General features: G+C 43.4%; 2 protein-coding genes across 2 annotated transcripts; both read right to left on the bottom strand.

The window, feature by feature from the left end:
* Positions 1–5075: 5075 nt before the first annotated feature.
* On the bottom strand, positions 5076–9172 carry LOC311003265 (cytochrome P450 2F2-like). The gene is made up of 11 exons (XM_083994977.1): positions 8865–9172; positions 8283–8442; positions 8014–8166; positions 7729–7889; positions 7007–7075; positions 6756–6860; positions 6529–6667; positions 6346–6431; positions 6029–6130; positions 5791–5932; positions 5076–5700 (listed from the first exon to the last, which is right to left on the bottom strand). The coding sequence occupies exons 1-11, from the start codon at positions 9024–9026 to the stop codon at positions 5513–5515; spliced, it is 1467 nt and encodes a 488-aa protein (XP_083851103.1). The 5' UTR covers positions 9027–9172; the 3' UTR covers positions 5076–5512.
* Positions 9173–12299: 3127 nt separating this feature from the next.
* gjd4 (gap junction protein delta 4) lies at positions 12300–13710 on the bottom strand (the record flags this gene model as incomplete). The annotated part of the gene is made up of 2 exons (XM_083995607.1): positions 12300–13522; positions 13647–13710. The coding sequence occupies 2 exons, from the start codon at positions 13708–13710 to the stop codon at positions 12300–12302; spliced, it is 1287 nt and encodes a 428-aa protein (XP_083851733.1).
* Positions 13711–14092: the final 382 nt, after the last annotated feature.

Here is a 14092-nt window from a genome sequence, read left to right as displayed (position 1 = left end):
ATCACTCCCTGTCTTAAGCAATTTGCATAGTAATGAACTGCTGCTGAGGTGTCTCCCTCCTTGCCCCCACCCCCCAACACCACTCACTCACTCACTCACATCGCTGTGGGGAGAATTGGCTGAAAACAATGTACCTGGCATTCACACAGGTTAATTCCTCCCTGTTTATATGTATTAGAGGTGCAGGCTGAGGCTTTTTATGCAATCTGGGCATTACTTGTTGTAGGCAGAGAGACAGTTTTCTTCTTCCTAGCTTCATACAAAGAGCATTTGGCTTCTTTTTTTAAATTTTATTTTATTTTTTTATTTTATCACCATCTTATCTCCATAGTGCCAGATAACATTGTATAATTCAGTCACATCAAAGATAGTTTTAAATTAAGCCTTAATAGTGCCCAAGTATTTTCTACGGGTCCTTCATTTTGTAATTTCAAATGTATTTATATATATAAATATATATAAAAAAGTTATGTAAAAAAACAACTTGTACATTTTGTGTATAAAAAGAAAACTTTATAAGCTATTGTAAATTTGTACAAAGTGTAGATGTCTCTTTTTGTGAGAAAGCAAATATGACCTTTATTTTGACAATAAAACATCTGATAAATCCTACGAACGGTGTAACTGCTCCAGTGTTTTCCCATGCAGGCGAGGGAGGCTCTTCTTCTTCCTCTACTTCTTCTACTTCAGCTTCCCTCAGCCCCATGATCCAGGCATACTTTGTGGTTCCTTGTGGTCACCGTGTTGAGGATGGCAGCAGCAATAGCGAGCAGCAATAGCAGCTTTTTGAGAGGAAGCCCTTTTAACCATCAGAGACTGGTAATTAGAGGCAGGGGTTGAGTTGGAGCATCTCCATAATTGTTAAAGTCCTCTTCACATGCCTGCCGAAGCCCCGCTTTCTTAATTTAGTAAAAGAGGGAGTGGGTGAATGGGTGGGGGGGGGTATAAATGCAGGGAAGGGACCCTTTTCATCTGCAGAAACTTTGATCTTTCTTTTTTTAACGGCCTAGAATAAAGGTGGTGTGTATTAGGAGTGTCTGTCTGATGTGCCAAGGTTCCCCCTAAACGTCCCCATTTGGATGCTTTGATGGACGTCCTACAATTGAAAGAACATTTTTTGGAAGCCCCCTCTCTCTCTCTCACTCTTTTTTTCAGGTTTGTTAGAGCTGAAACCTGCCAGAGCCCCCACGTCTTGTGTTTGGATTTTTTTTTTCTAGCAGAGCCTGAATTGAAACATCTTCTCTCCTCAGCTCAAGCTGTGTCAGCGAGTGCAGGGGCCTTGACATGAATGATATTGAAATAGCAATGAAAGCCCCACAGGTGGTCTGTTCACATGATCTCACATCTTAGGGCCCCTAATCGAGGCATTTTTTTTTTTTTTTGCCACAAATGTATCAGGTTTGGTCCCAATTAACCCAATGCGCTGGCATAAGATGATACACTGTAAACAAGCGTAGAAATGCCTTTGATTTACTGGTCAATGGTGACGGTGGGCTTTGTAGTGTCTGCTCTTTGTTCCCCGGCGCTTTATTCCTTCACACTCAGGCTGCAGATGTGAAACCTGAATGCTTCTTTTCAGCAAAAGTGCAGAGACATGCATCTGTTGGGAGCCGCAGAAATCTCACATCAGTGTTTGTCGGTGGAGAACACAGATGAACAAGTTCTTCACAGTTTGATTGTTGGTGTGAAGGTGGTGGAGAGAAAGTTTGAAAGTTTTAAAAACTTGCAGCATGGGGGTGAAATTGATCTTTATAAGTCTGTGCTCTGGAACATTTGGTGGTGTGAGTCACATTTTCACTCTTGTTGTTTAGCTGCTTGTTTTTTTCTCTGGTGTTTACCCCCCAAACACTTCAAGACAGGCCAAACTCTCAGCTGCTCAGCTCCCACTGTCAGACATTAATGTGCAGCTCCATCTACTGGTGACAGCAGCGCTACACAGCCTCCACACGCCTCCAGACTCAGCTTCTACATGTGAAATCTTTGCTCTCAAGGATGTAAAAAAAAATTCCAGCAGTGACACAGGAGAATCCACAGGTCTCCGAAGTCTGTTCAAGAGAAGAAGTTGAAAACGGTACAAGGTTTTTCCCAGGTCTCACTGCAGGGTTGTCGACCTGTATGGAGAGCAACGGATGGAAAAGTTTGAGGAGTCTCAGGTTAGTAAGCAGGAGTTCATGTAAAAAAGTGACATCTATAAGCAAAAATACATATGATAAACATGCAAAATTAATGAATGAAATCATCTTTAAAAGTGGGAAAATCTAAACCCGACAGTGTCATACCAGGATGACCAGTCGCCACCAAACTGGAAGCTGCTCAGGTGAGTTTAGGACAAGCTGAACACATATAAAACATCATATCATCCAAACTAATGACTCAAGTATATCAGTGAACCATTGGTGCAAAGCTATTGTATCCAAATGTTCAAGACCTTTAAACAAAACTTAACTTAACTAATTAATTAATTAATTAATTAATTAAACAAACTGATGTTATTCTTGCGTCACCTGGATGATGAATTTGACTGAAATCGTGATGTTGGGAAGAGTGAAATGGAAGAAGAACAACTATTTCACTCTCATATCCTTCTACAACATGAGAAATATGATGGATTCACTATGAACACAATCAAATGTCCTCATGTTGCTGTGACTCCCCCTCATCTTCACACTGAAACACATTCATATGTGCAGTATAAGATGGGTCATTTCAGTGTCAGGAAGATTTTGTTTCGCAAAACAAATACAATCTATACATAAGTTTGATATATTATTTAAGCCACTGAGTGATTGAGTAGGCCTATTTCAGGTTTTAAGCAGTTTGTGTCGACTAATTTGTAGTCCATGTTTCCCAGCAGGCGCCTGCCGTCTCACGCAGCTACCTGGCCCCCATAGACCCAACTGTCCGGCCACTTTAAAGAGCAGCATGTCCAGGCTTGGCTCTTTAACATAAACATTGTAATTAACAGCCCATTTCCTCCGCTCATTTAAGTGCTTTTTACAGGGGAAAGTATGAGAGCGTCGTTAAGTAGTGCTTCACACAGACAGGGGCAGGGCCGAGGCTGTAGCTGCCTATTAGCTGCTAACAGCTCAGGTCAAGTCTTAGTTTATGGTCTGGATTTATTAGGACGTGTTTTCATGGGCATGTTTCTGATCCGATCTTGTTGGGGCCCGCTCAAGTGACCTGTAGCAAACACATTAACATCAGTACAGAGCTGTAAGCAAATCTGGCAAAATCAAGACCAATTCTTTGATTAATTCATCTTCTTTCCTGATCAGTCTGTGCATCCAGGTATCAGAGCCTCAGTGGTGGAGCCAGGAGCAGCAACCTGACATCACTGCCTATCAATTATTGATAACAATGTTTGATGATACAGACACACAGGAGGGTGATCGACTGTTTGTGTGATGTACTTGGATATTCTTCACCTCCTCATTCATGACAAGAGATATTACAGAATCTTATGATCTGCTGTACAAATTTATCAGCTCATATTTTGGATGACAAAACGAGTTATAAGTCAAGTTTTTTTTTTATATCTGTGCACTTTAACCTCAGTGTTTTCATCTAAATTGTAGTTTAACATGCGATTACATGCAGCTTTGGTCGGTCGGTATCACCTCTCTTTGTTTTCCAGACTGCATCTGAGCGTGGACGATGAGCAACAGTATTAAAAGTGCAGAGTTTCCGCGGCTGGGCTCTTATGTGCATAAAGCATGACAGTGACCTCGGCTTGCAGTGACCCATTTAGATTCATGTTAAAGCTCCTGACCCCCCAGCTCAGGCACATTATTCCCCGCTGGCCATTTGAGACGCCAGATGTTGGAAAATCGAGGAGCTCAGCATTTCTGAGCCCTGTTATAGTTTCTCAGGGAGGTGGACGTCGCTCATGCTGATACAGTTTGTTTTGCACGTTAAAAAAACAAGTTTAAGAAGCTGGATATTGTCTTTAGAGAAATTTATGCTGCATGTCTGTGTTTGTTAAGGCTGAATTAAAAGTGGAATAAAGATTAAATACAAAGTTAATGTCACTGTCAGTGATGCAGTTTGCTCCACTCCAGCACCACGACTGAGTGGAACAAAGATAGCAGCATAAATGGCCCGGCTCCCCATTGGCACGGTAACAATGGCTCCGTGGTTTAGTAGTCCTTACAGTGCACCCCTGCTGCCTCCTCCAATCCCAGGACCCCCACCTCCACTCTCGCTCACAGCAGCAGAACACTGTGTTCCCTCCGTCCCTCACTGACTGACTGACATGTACAACAAAAGGGAAAACCTTCTTTCATCTGAAGCGCCAAGTGTTTTCCCAGATTCACTCTGGGTTTGGTCGCCCACCTCGGCCCAAAGAAATGGCTCCGAGCCCTGAAAAGCAAAGTGATGTCATGGTTCTGATGATGAATAAATACTGAGCAGAGCAGGCGTCAATGATGAACACTCACTCGTGCACATATAGATTTCTAATTCCCCTTCACACACGCACATTCATTTTGACCATAGTTTGTTTTTAAGGTTTATAAATTCAGTATTTTATTTATATATGCATTAGCTGTTTTTAAGTAAAGCTTTGTGTCATTTTTATGTATGAAAGTGAATAAAAATCTGACACTTTCACTCAAATCACATCACCAGCAGCCAGTAGAGCATGTACATACAGCATGTAACTCCATGCATATTGCGGTCTATTAGGAACACCTGTGCATGTGCGTGTTCATGCATTTATTCATGCGGTGCTGTTGTGCATAAAATCCTGCAGACAGAGGTCAGAGGCTTCACTTCATGTTCACATCACACATCAGAGTGGACAGTGACTTTGATCCTGGTGTGATTGTTGGTGTCAGACGAGCTGGTTTGAATGTTTCCGAGACTGCTGTGCTGTGAGTTATGAGCAGGTGGCTGAATTGTAAAAGTTTTTATGCTTTTCTAATATTATGTGGTCCATTTTTTAAATCCATATTGTGTCTGTGCTTTCACTCAGCACTGAATGTTTGATGGATCTGACAAATAAAGACACTTTTTGTATTGTTGTCAGGCTGCATTTTATGACCAGTTAACACAAAGATCAGACTATTTCAAAAGATTCACTGATTTTATTTTGCTACTGTAGCTAAAAACAGATGTTTTCCACATGCACTGGTTCTCAGCCACGCTGTTCATGTTTGGAAATGAAACTTTGTTCAAATACAGTACAGCATTTTGACCACTGGGAGGTGCCATTACCCAGATTTCTTCTTTGTTTTGACATTTTTCTTTAGACCTAGGTGAAAAACAAAAACTTTCCAGAAGATACTAATGGTTAGAGAATAATTATAAAGACAATAATCATTTATCTACTATCTTACAGTTACAGTTTAAATGTACTCACCTGCAGCTCCCAAATTCCCACACACGCATACACACCAGAGCAACCGCTTGGATTATTCAGTATATTAATAAGTAAACCGCCCTGTGTTGTCTTTGTTAGCTTTTCAGTCACAGGGTCACCGGGTTTCAGCCTCTTGTGTCCATGTAGTTCATTTTATTGTGTGGCCCTCAGTTGGAGCTTCATGTTGTACGGTTTAGGAGACAGAGTGACTCCATAAAGCGGCGTGTAGTCCGGCCGTCCTGCATCTTCAGGCCAGATGAACCTGAACTTCCTCAGCAGAGTCACCATGATGAGGAAGAGCTCCATACGGGCCAGACCTTCTCCGAGACACATACGAGGACCTGAGGCATCATTTTCAATCAGTAAATCATGTACAGCTCTTAAAGTAAAACACAGTAAAACACAGATAACTGTGCTCCCGGTGCTCGTACCTGCAGAGAAAGGCATGAAGGCCTCTGGTTTGACAAACTCCCCCTGCTCGTTCAGGAAGTTCTCCGGGTTGAATTCATGAGGAAACTTCCACTGTCCCTCTTCATTCAGCACCGAGTGCAGGTTCTGGATGATCAGTGTACCCTGAAGGGAAAAACAGTACAAGCACAGAGACAGAGAGCCAATATAACTTCATGCATCATCACAAAGGGACAGTATAAGCTTTTAGTTTCTTCTTACCTGAGGTAAGGAATAACCCAGGAGCTCTGTGTGTTTTGTTGTACAGTGGAAAACACTCAGAGGGACGGTGTTGGCTATCCTCTGGACCTCATGGATCACAGCCTGGACTCAGACAGATTAGACGACATGTTCTTATGCTTCATCACTGGATCGGAGCACTGAACTTGTGATGGAAGAATCTGCTGTATTTTTACATTTCTTAAAAACTTTAAGGTAAGAAATCTTGTCATAAAGTTGTGTCTAATCTACAGTGTCTCTTATAAAACAAGCATTTTCCCATAGAGAAGTTTTGGAAGTAAATGATTTTAACATCATACCTGCATATAAGGCATTTTGTGTCTGTCTTCATAGGAGACTTGATCCTTCTCCTCCAACATCTGATCTATCTCTTGTTGACATCTCTCTGATAGACACACAATAAGCAGAATGACTGAACCAGCTGAACAAAAAGCAGAACGACAGAATCACTGACTGAAAGAATAGAAGTCGTATAGTCTCACCTTGTACATGAGGGTAGGTCATGAGGTACAGGAAGCCGGTGAGCAGGGTGTTGGATGTGGTGTCTGTTCCAGCAAAGTGAAGATCCAAAACAAACATGATGAGTTGATCTTCACAGAAACAGGAGGTGACATCACTTCTCTGGAGAGAGAATTCATTTTCAACATTATTTATATCTCTATTTTTAAAATTCTCTGTGATGTAAGTTTTTCACCTGTGTAATACACACCTTGTCCAGTTCATCCAGGTAGCAGTCCAGAAAGTCTCGGGGTTTCCCGGGGACTCTGGTCTCTTTGTGCTCAGTAATCAGAGGAGTTACAAGTTTCTTACACGTCTAAAAAAAAAAAAAAAATTTTTTGACTTCTTTACTGATGAGATGTAGGGAAGTTGCAGGAGAGAAAGACACTTCAGTGGCAGCCAGTGTCAGGATAGCATATGTTGTAAACAGAGGCGTTTCTCAGGCCTAGTGAAGATGCTCACCTCCATGTTGGTGAAGGATTTCATGAACGGCAGCGGCAGGTTTCGAATCATAGGAACAGAGTCATACAGCTGTAAGGAAAGAGATTGACTAAACAAGTTTAAACATTCACTGTAATTTCTGTTTCCAACAAAAAACATAATGTTCCATACTAAATGTCATCTTTTTTGTGAATTTTATTATTATAAAAGAAACCTTTTTTCAAATATTTAAAAGATGGCTTTAATTTTATAAGAATACTTTTAGGTAGGTGTGGTCCATTCCTGTTCAAACTAACCCGAGGGACAGTACAGGAGACTCTCACTCATGGATGCTATTAAATCAGCAGCTTAACATGACATCAAGAAGTAAAGTTAAGACACGGAAAAACTCTTAAATCCTATTTCAACCAGACGATAAAATAGAATTGATCCTAGCCCAGAGTTTGGCCCAGATACTTCCACATCTAGTCATATCTAACCTATCTATAATCCTTACAAATAGAGCGTGTCACTTTATCAATACAGCACAGAGTTGGAGCATTTTACAGAAGCTGTTTCTGTAGTTCTGTTACAAACGTCCATTTTTCTTTGTTTTTAACAACTCCTCTGGAACAGAACAAGCTCCAGACCTTCAGGCACTTTAAATAACATCTGTATCAGTCTCACTGGGTCTCACTCAGTCTCAGGAGCTAAATGTTGGATATTTGTTGTCACCGTACACACACGCACACGTTGTGACTCACCATAGCCCAGGGCCCATTCGCTATCTTGGAGTTTTCTTTAAAGCACTGAACAACCACTTTGATGAAGTCATCGTCGTAGTCGTAGCGTGCGCCGAACAGAACCTGGCAGATGATGTTGGAGGCTGCGTTGTGAAACATGACTCCAGGACTCAAGTTTGTACCTGCGAGAGACACACAACGATGACAATTCATGCGACTGTGTAAGAGAATATCACACATCTTCTGACTGCCGACTGTGTCAGAGGTCACAGGGAGTGCATACCACACACACCACACACGGCATACCAATGCTCCTCTCCAGTGTTTCCACTGTGTACTGTATCTCTCCCAGAATCCTCTGCTCCATGGACTGCTTCCCCAGACCAAAATTCCTTAAAGTCATCAGGGCGAAGCGGCGATGCTGCTTCCAGCTCGGCCCGTAGTCTGCCAGAACCATTCCTGTAACAGACACGGATATGGACACATGAAGCCTGGATCGTGTGTGTGTGTATGTGTATGTGTATGTGTGTGTGTGTCTCTAGACTCTGTCCTTTGACACCTCATCTCTTTCTTACCGTTCTGGGTGAGATCACTGACGAAGATGTCCTGAGGTCGTCCAGCAAAATCAGCAGCTTTAGTCATCATGGCCTCCTTCATGGCCTGCACCCCATTAATAACCACCGCCGGCTTGGGACCAATGAACAGGCTGTAGACATTTCCATAGCACCTCCTCAGCTGAGGGAAGAACCAGTGAGAGCCCATTAAAATTACCATGGATCACTGTCATAAATCTGTGTTTAATTTTTTTACAAGCAACAGGAGGATTTATTTTGAAAATCTTGTCTAACATGTCTAAATACTCAAAGGTGAGCGGTGAGCCACAATCTACTCTACAGACACATGAAAACACAGCACTGTTTTATCCACACACATTTTTAACTTGGACACTGCTGCTTTAAACGAGAACAGAACTTCCAAACATTTAGCTGAATTAGTCATTTACAGTCAGTCGGTGTCACTTGTAGCCCAGAGGCAATGGACGGCTTCAGTAATTCATAATCTGCACAGTTAATTTGTGCACTGCTATGTGGTGTGGTGCAGACAGAGGAGCGGTAACATAACATGTCAAATCCAATATCAGTGTTTTTCTTTCTTACCTTCTCCAAGTCCCTGATGGGATTGTCCAGGCTCAGGTTCAGCAAGTTCCCCAGTACTGGCAGCGGAGGAGGTCCGGGTGGAAAGTTCTTGGGTCTCTGACATTTGAGACAGAGAATGAAGAAGACAACACAGAGCCACAGGAGGAAGAAGGAAACAAGCATGGTGGAGTGGACTGTGCTGATTTCAGCTCTGCCTCCTTGTTCTCTGACTGTTTTAATGTAAATGAGTTGACACGCGGCTCCAACATGAGGAAAAACAAAACACAGCAAGTTCTGACAGGTTTGGTTTTCTCTCAGTGACAGCCTAGTCTGGGGCCGTTGACCCGCTGTTTTGGTAGGAAACGGATCCAGGGCAAGAGAGACAGATACCTTTCCTTCAAAATAAAAGCACCAAGCTAATAAAATGCGGTAAAACTCTTTAATTTAAGGAATATAATTTACAAGAAAGTACCAGAGCCATTAAATTGACATTTTGCTTTTATTGTATTACAAGTTAATGTTTATTTTATAAGTTTTATGTTGGTGAATACTTTTATTTTGGTGAATTTGGTGATTTCGGTATCCGCTACAGACAGGAACCAGAATGCAGACTAATTGGGAGGTAAGTGACACGGCTCTTCGCTTGTCTGAAGAGCCTGGTGATGCGAGGCTAGTGACAGCCTCTGTTTCACTTCCCTCCCCCTTCCCCACGGCTGCTGCTCTGTGAAATCAGCTGGATGGGACACACCTGTGAGACTGTGTGCATGTGTATTTTTAACATAACGCCATAGTCAGTGTTATCTACTGCTATTGCTCAACTTCAATCACTGCTGCAAAATGTGCAAAGAAAATAACAATGCACATAAAATTATATTTAAAAAATCACAATAGGTCATTCATATTGGTCTATAAACGTGTGTTTAATCAAAAATATTTGCTATATTCATACATGAATTTGCATTAAAATACTACAATCAATAAAATACGGTAGGCTACTTAAAAAAAAAAAAAAACATTCGAGAGGAACATGATTGTGATTCATCAACAAAATCAAGAAACCTGCAGTATAATATCCACTGAGCAATGGACACAGGAAGACACTTTATAATCATGTTTAGACACATTTTTAATAACTCATTAAGGTTGGGTCAAATAATGGGGTTTAATATTGAAAATCCTATCAGGGAGGCAGACACCACGGGGACTAGATGGGGCCCACACCTCAATTTTGCCCCGAGGTATCTCCAGCCCTGCCTGCCAGTCTGACCTGTGTGTCTGCATTTTTAACAAAGACCCCCAAAACCTCTGCAGCACCAAAGAAGAGTCAGATTCTCTGTTGTTAATATTAATCAAGAAGGCCTGAAATGAACCAAAGGAAAGAAATGAGACAGAGCTAGTACACAACATTGCACTTGTAATGTTAAAAAAGAAAGAAAGAAAAAAGTAGCTACTGCTCTGGAAAATGTTTTAAAGTGTCTTTACCACAACGTACTTTTCTGAAAATGTTCTTTCAAAACTGATGAAGTTTCCAGATGACACAAACATTCAGTCATCTCAAGGCCAGAGCCACTGATTTCCACCGATTTCAAGTTTAAAGGTTCAACACACACACACACACACACACAGATGCATTTCACATTCTCTGCCACTGGAGGGCAGCATGACTTCAAACTGCAGCGAAAGATGAAACGACTCCTGAACAACAGACTGGACCAAACAAGAAGAGTTAACAATATAAAGTGCTTTGTAAAGTTACATCATCGTCATCATCTTCAGCGTCATAGCAGTTTATATAATTTCAATTACGCCGATGATGAACAGACAGAACTGTTACACACAGAAAGGTCACTTCACATTTGAGTCATTGAGTGAAATACAAAATAAATCACTTTATAAAGAAGCTGTTGTATGAAATTGCACAAATCCACTTTATATGAAAGGATAAAAATGTTATTGGAATATGATTTGATGTAACAAAATACACAATATTTCAACAAAAACTGAACACAACATTGGTTATTTAATACTCTTAATCGTGACAATAAAATAAAACTAAGTTATAAATATGATTTAAGAGTCCGTGGGTCTTTGTTATGGCTTACATTAACAATCAGCAGAATGACAAGGCACAGAATAATAATCAACAAGTGTGAGCGAGTTCAGCTCTGGTGAAAGAAACTCTAGGTCATCCTTTATAACTAAACACCGGGTGAATGAAGAAGGTGTGGCGGTCTGGTCTGATGAAAACCCCCTGTGGTCGCTCCCGTGACAGTCAGGGCGCAGCACTCTGTAGATAAGTCAGATATGAAGCCGGGAGCTTTTTTTTTTCCAGCTTCAAAGAGTCCGTAAGAGGAGGAAGATCAAAAGCTATCCATTTTCACAAAGACTGGCCCCTCAGGTGTGCAGCCACAGTCAAATGGCGATGGCGCTGATTTACTGAGGGAGACTCATGGTCAGAAAGGAGGCTCACAGGTTTTTCACTGCTGGAGACATTTCAGCAAAGGATGAGATATAATGTCTGTGACTGATGCGGCACAGTGGGATGCAGGTGTCTGAACCACGTCAGGAATTGAACTTTTGCGACCGCAGCAATCAGGGTGCAGATATCGTGAAGGGCAACGGACGGACAGCGCTGCTCCTCTGTGCTCTATTTGTAGTGACAGTGTATGTTAAGGCTTGTGTTGCTCCTAAGCTGCACGAGGCCCTGAAATAGAGTGACAAGCTGTCTCCATAAATACAGAGCCCCTATGGGGAAACATAATTGCTTTGTGAGCCTACGTGGGCTTTAGAGGACTTCATAGTGTCCTTCACTTGTGACGGAGGAATCCCATTTTCTTCTATCAGCCCAGTAACAGCATCTTAGCAAAGATTATTGTCTTTCATGTCAGCCTGAACTTCTTATTCCCAAAGGTCAGCCGAACATCAGAGCACAGGGCCTGGAGGCTACCTGTGTCCTCTGTGACCCTGTGACCTCCGCACAGCAAGAGGAGGGTCTATGGTAGTATCATATAGAATGACCATGGTAAGGGAGGAGGGTTGGGTGTTTGTGTATGCAGGACAGGTCAAGGCCTGCCTTTGTTTATGTACAGTCTGTCACTGGAGGTGGGGGTAAAGCCAACAAGGGAACAAACAGGTGGGCTGCACTCTTTTTAGATATTCTCAAGGTTGAGATTTGCCCAAGGACGCTTCAGGCTCGAGTGTCCCGTCATTCCTCGTTAAAAGACTTTGAATTCTTGACACTTTGCATCACCGGGACTCTCCCTCTAAGGCAATGCCACATGTGTCTAAAGGTGTTTGGTGGATGCATCGCTGTTTTGGATTCTCCAGGAGAGACAGTTCACAGTCTGTGTTGTAGAAATGAGGTAGAGAGCGCTGCAGGATGTCAGCTGCAATAGTTTCTGTGTGAACCGATGTGCCTCGTTCTTATGTTCCAATACAACCTGGAAATAAAAAAAGTCAAACCCACTCTGATCTTTTGTCTTGTCCGTCATCGTTGGTGTGCAGCTCTGTGTTGCTGCCCAGCTCCACCAGCGTATACTGACCCACCCTTCTGGTGCAGATGGTCGTCGCTGTGGAAACATCCCCAATGGGTCTTGCTGACCCTGCGGAAGCCGATCCGAGGTCCCGTCTTGGCGGAGGTGGCGGTTTGACTCGATTTCGTTTGCTAACACGAATGGATCTAGGTGTTCCCATCGGCTCTGGGGGGCAGAGAGCCACCTCGCTGCCATTCCTCTCCGGAGCCTCCTCCTGGGTGACAGAATAGCCGTTGTTCCCGTTGGTGTTGCAGCCTGGAGATATCGGAGAATTGGGAGGAGAGGAGTGGTCCAGGGAAGATGGATCCCCACCTAAAGCAAGCACCCCCACTCCAGAGGAGCCTTTGCTGCCTCGTCTTTTCCTGAAACTCCCCGATTGACCGGCTTCTCCCTCTGAATCCTGCCCAGCCAGCGAGGAAGTCAGGTCCGCTCTCCTGGGAGCTCCTCCAGCTGAAAGGAAACATGATTCCTCTTCATAGATTTTCTCCACCATCATCTTCCGCTTGCTCTTCTGCCTCACCGAGCGCTTGATGGCGCAGAAGAAATCCAACACGTTCAGGAAAAGGGACAGAGCGGCCACACCGAGCATGAAGTTGAGCATCACGGTTTTCTCGGTGGGTCTGGAGATGTAGCAGTCCACCTGGGTGGTGCACGGCGGGTGCTGACACAGGAACCTCCTGGGGATGTAGAAACCAAAGAGGTAGTAGTGAGCTGCTCCAAACCCTGCCTCCAGCAAAGTCCTGAACATCAGATGGAGGACGTAAGCTCCTGTGAAGTACCGGGCCACAGTCTGCTCAGCCACAAGAGGCAACTTGTTCACTGACTTGCTGAGTGTCTCCTGGTGGATTTTGAGCAGCGACATGGCCTTGATGTGATCACTGGAGCTCAGGTCCACGGTGAGACCGTTTGAGACCTTGTGGACAACGTAGATGACAAAGAGGAAATATGGGAGACACAAGGTGACGAGCTGCACCAGCCAGAAGCGGAAAAGAGAGATGGGGGAAAACAGATCATAGCACACGTTGGCACAACCGGGCTGAATGGTGTTGCATACAAATCGCTCCTGCTCGTCTTGATAGAGAGGGTAACCGGCGAAAAGGAGTATGAAGATACGTAGGAAGATCATCACAATGAGCCACGCCTTCCCTGAAAGAGAAGCAAAAATGTGCTGCTTTGACACCGACTCATAAATAAAAGGAAGACATTTCAGGCTGATATGAACAACTTCTGGAAATTATCCATCTGCTAAACATATTAGTAGTCAACTCACCCATGAACGTGATGCTGTGATTGACAGAGATGAAGACGACCTCTGAGACACTTGGACCTGCCATGCTTGCGGTTCTTAAAGATCTTCCAAAAATCCTCTAGCCCTCAGGGTAATCTCTTAAGACAGCTCCTCACTCCCTACCCTGGCACTTCTCCTCTTTCCACATCTACCCTTCCTACCCTGAGGCACAGTGGTCTCCAGTAGCACAATAACCTCCAGGTGGCCGCACACAAAGTTTCCAGTAGCAGTCTGACGGCACGGCTCTCTGCCACATGGAGATCGTCCCATGTCCTGCTTGGAAAAATCCACAGGAGTCTCCGAAAGACCGGAGTGAACCATGTAAATGCTCCTGTCTTCCTCTGTCCCTTGCAGACAACTGTCTGTCCTCAGACAAGGGAAGACGGGAACGAGCCCCATTGTGGGTCTATTCTTGTCACACTTCTAAA

Source organism: Trachurus trachurus (genome assembly GCF_905171665.1).
Source record: "Trachurus trachurus genome assembly, chromosome: 20".
Lineage (NCBI taxonomy): Eukaryota > Metazoa > Chordata > Actinopteri > Carangiformes > Carangidae > Trachurus > Trachurus trachurus.
The sequence above is the reverse complement of the archived record's forward strand: the minus strand, read 5'-3'. Positions and strand labels throughout refer to the sequence as shown.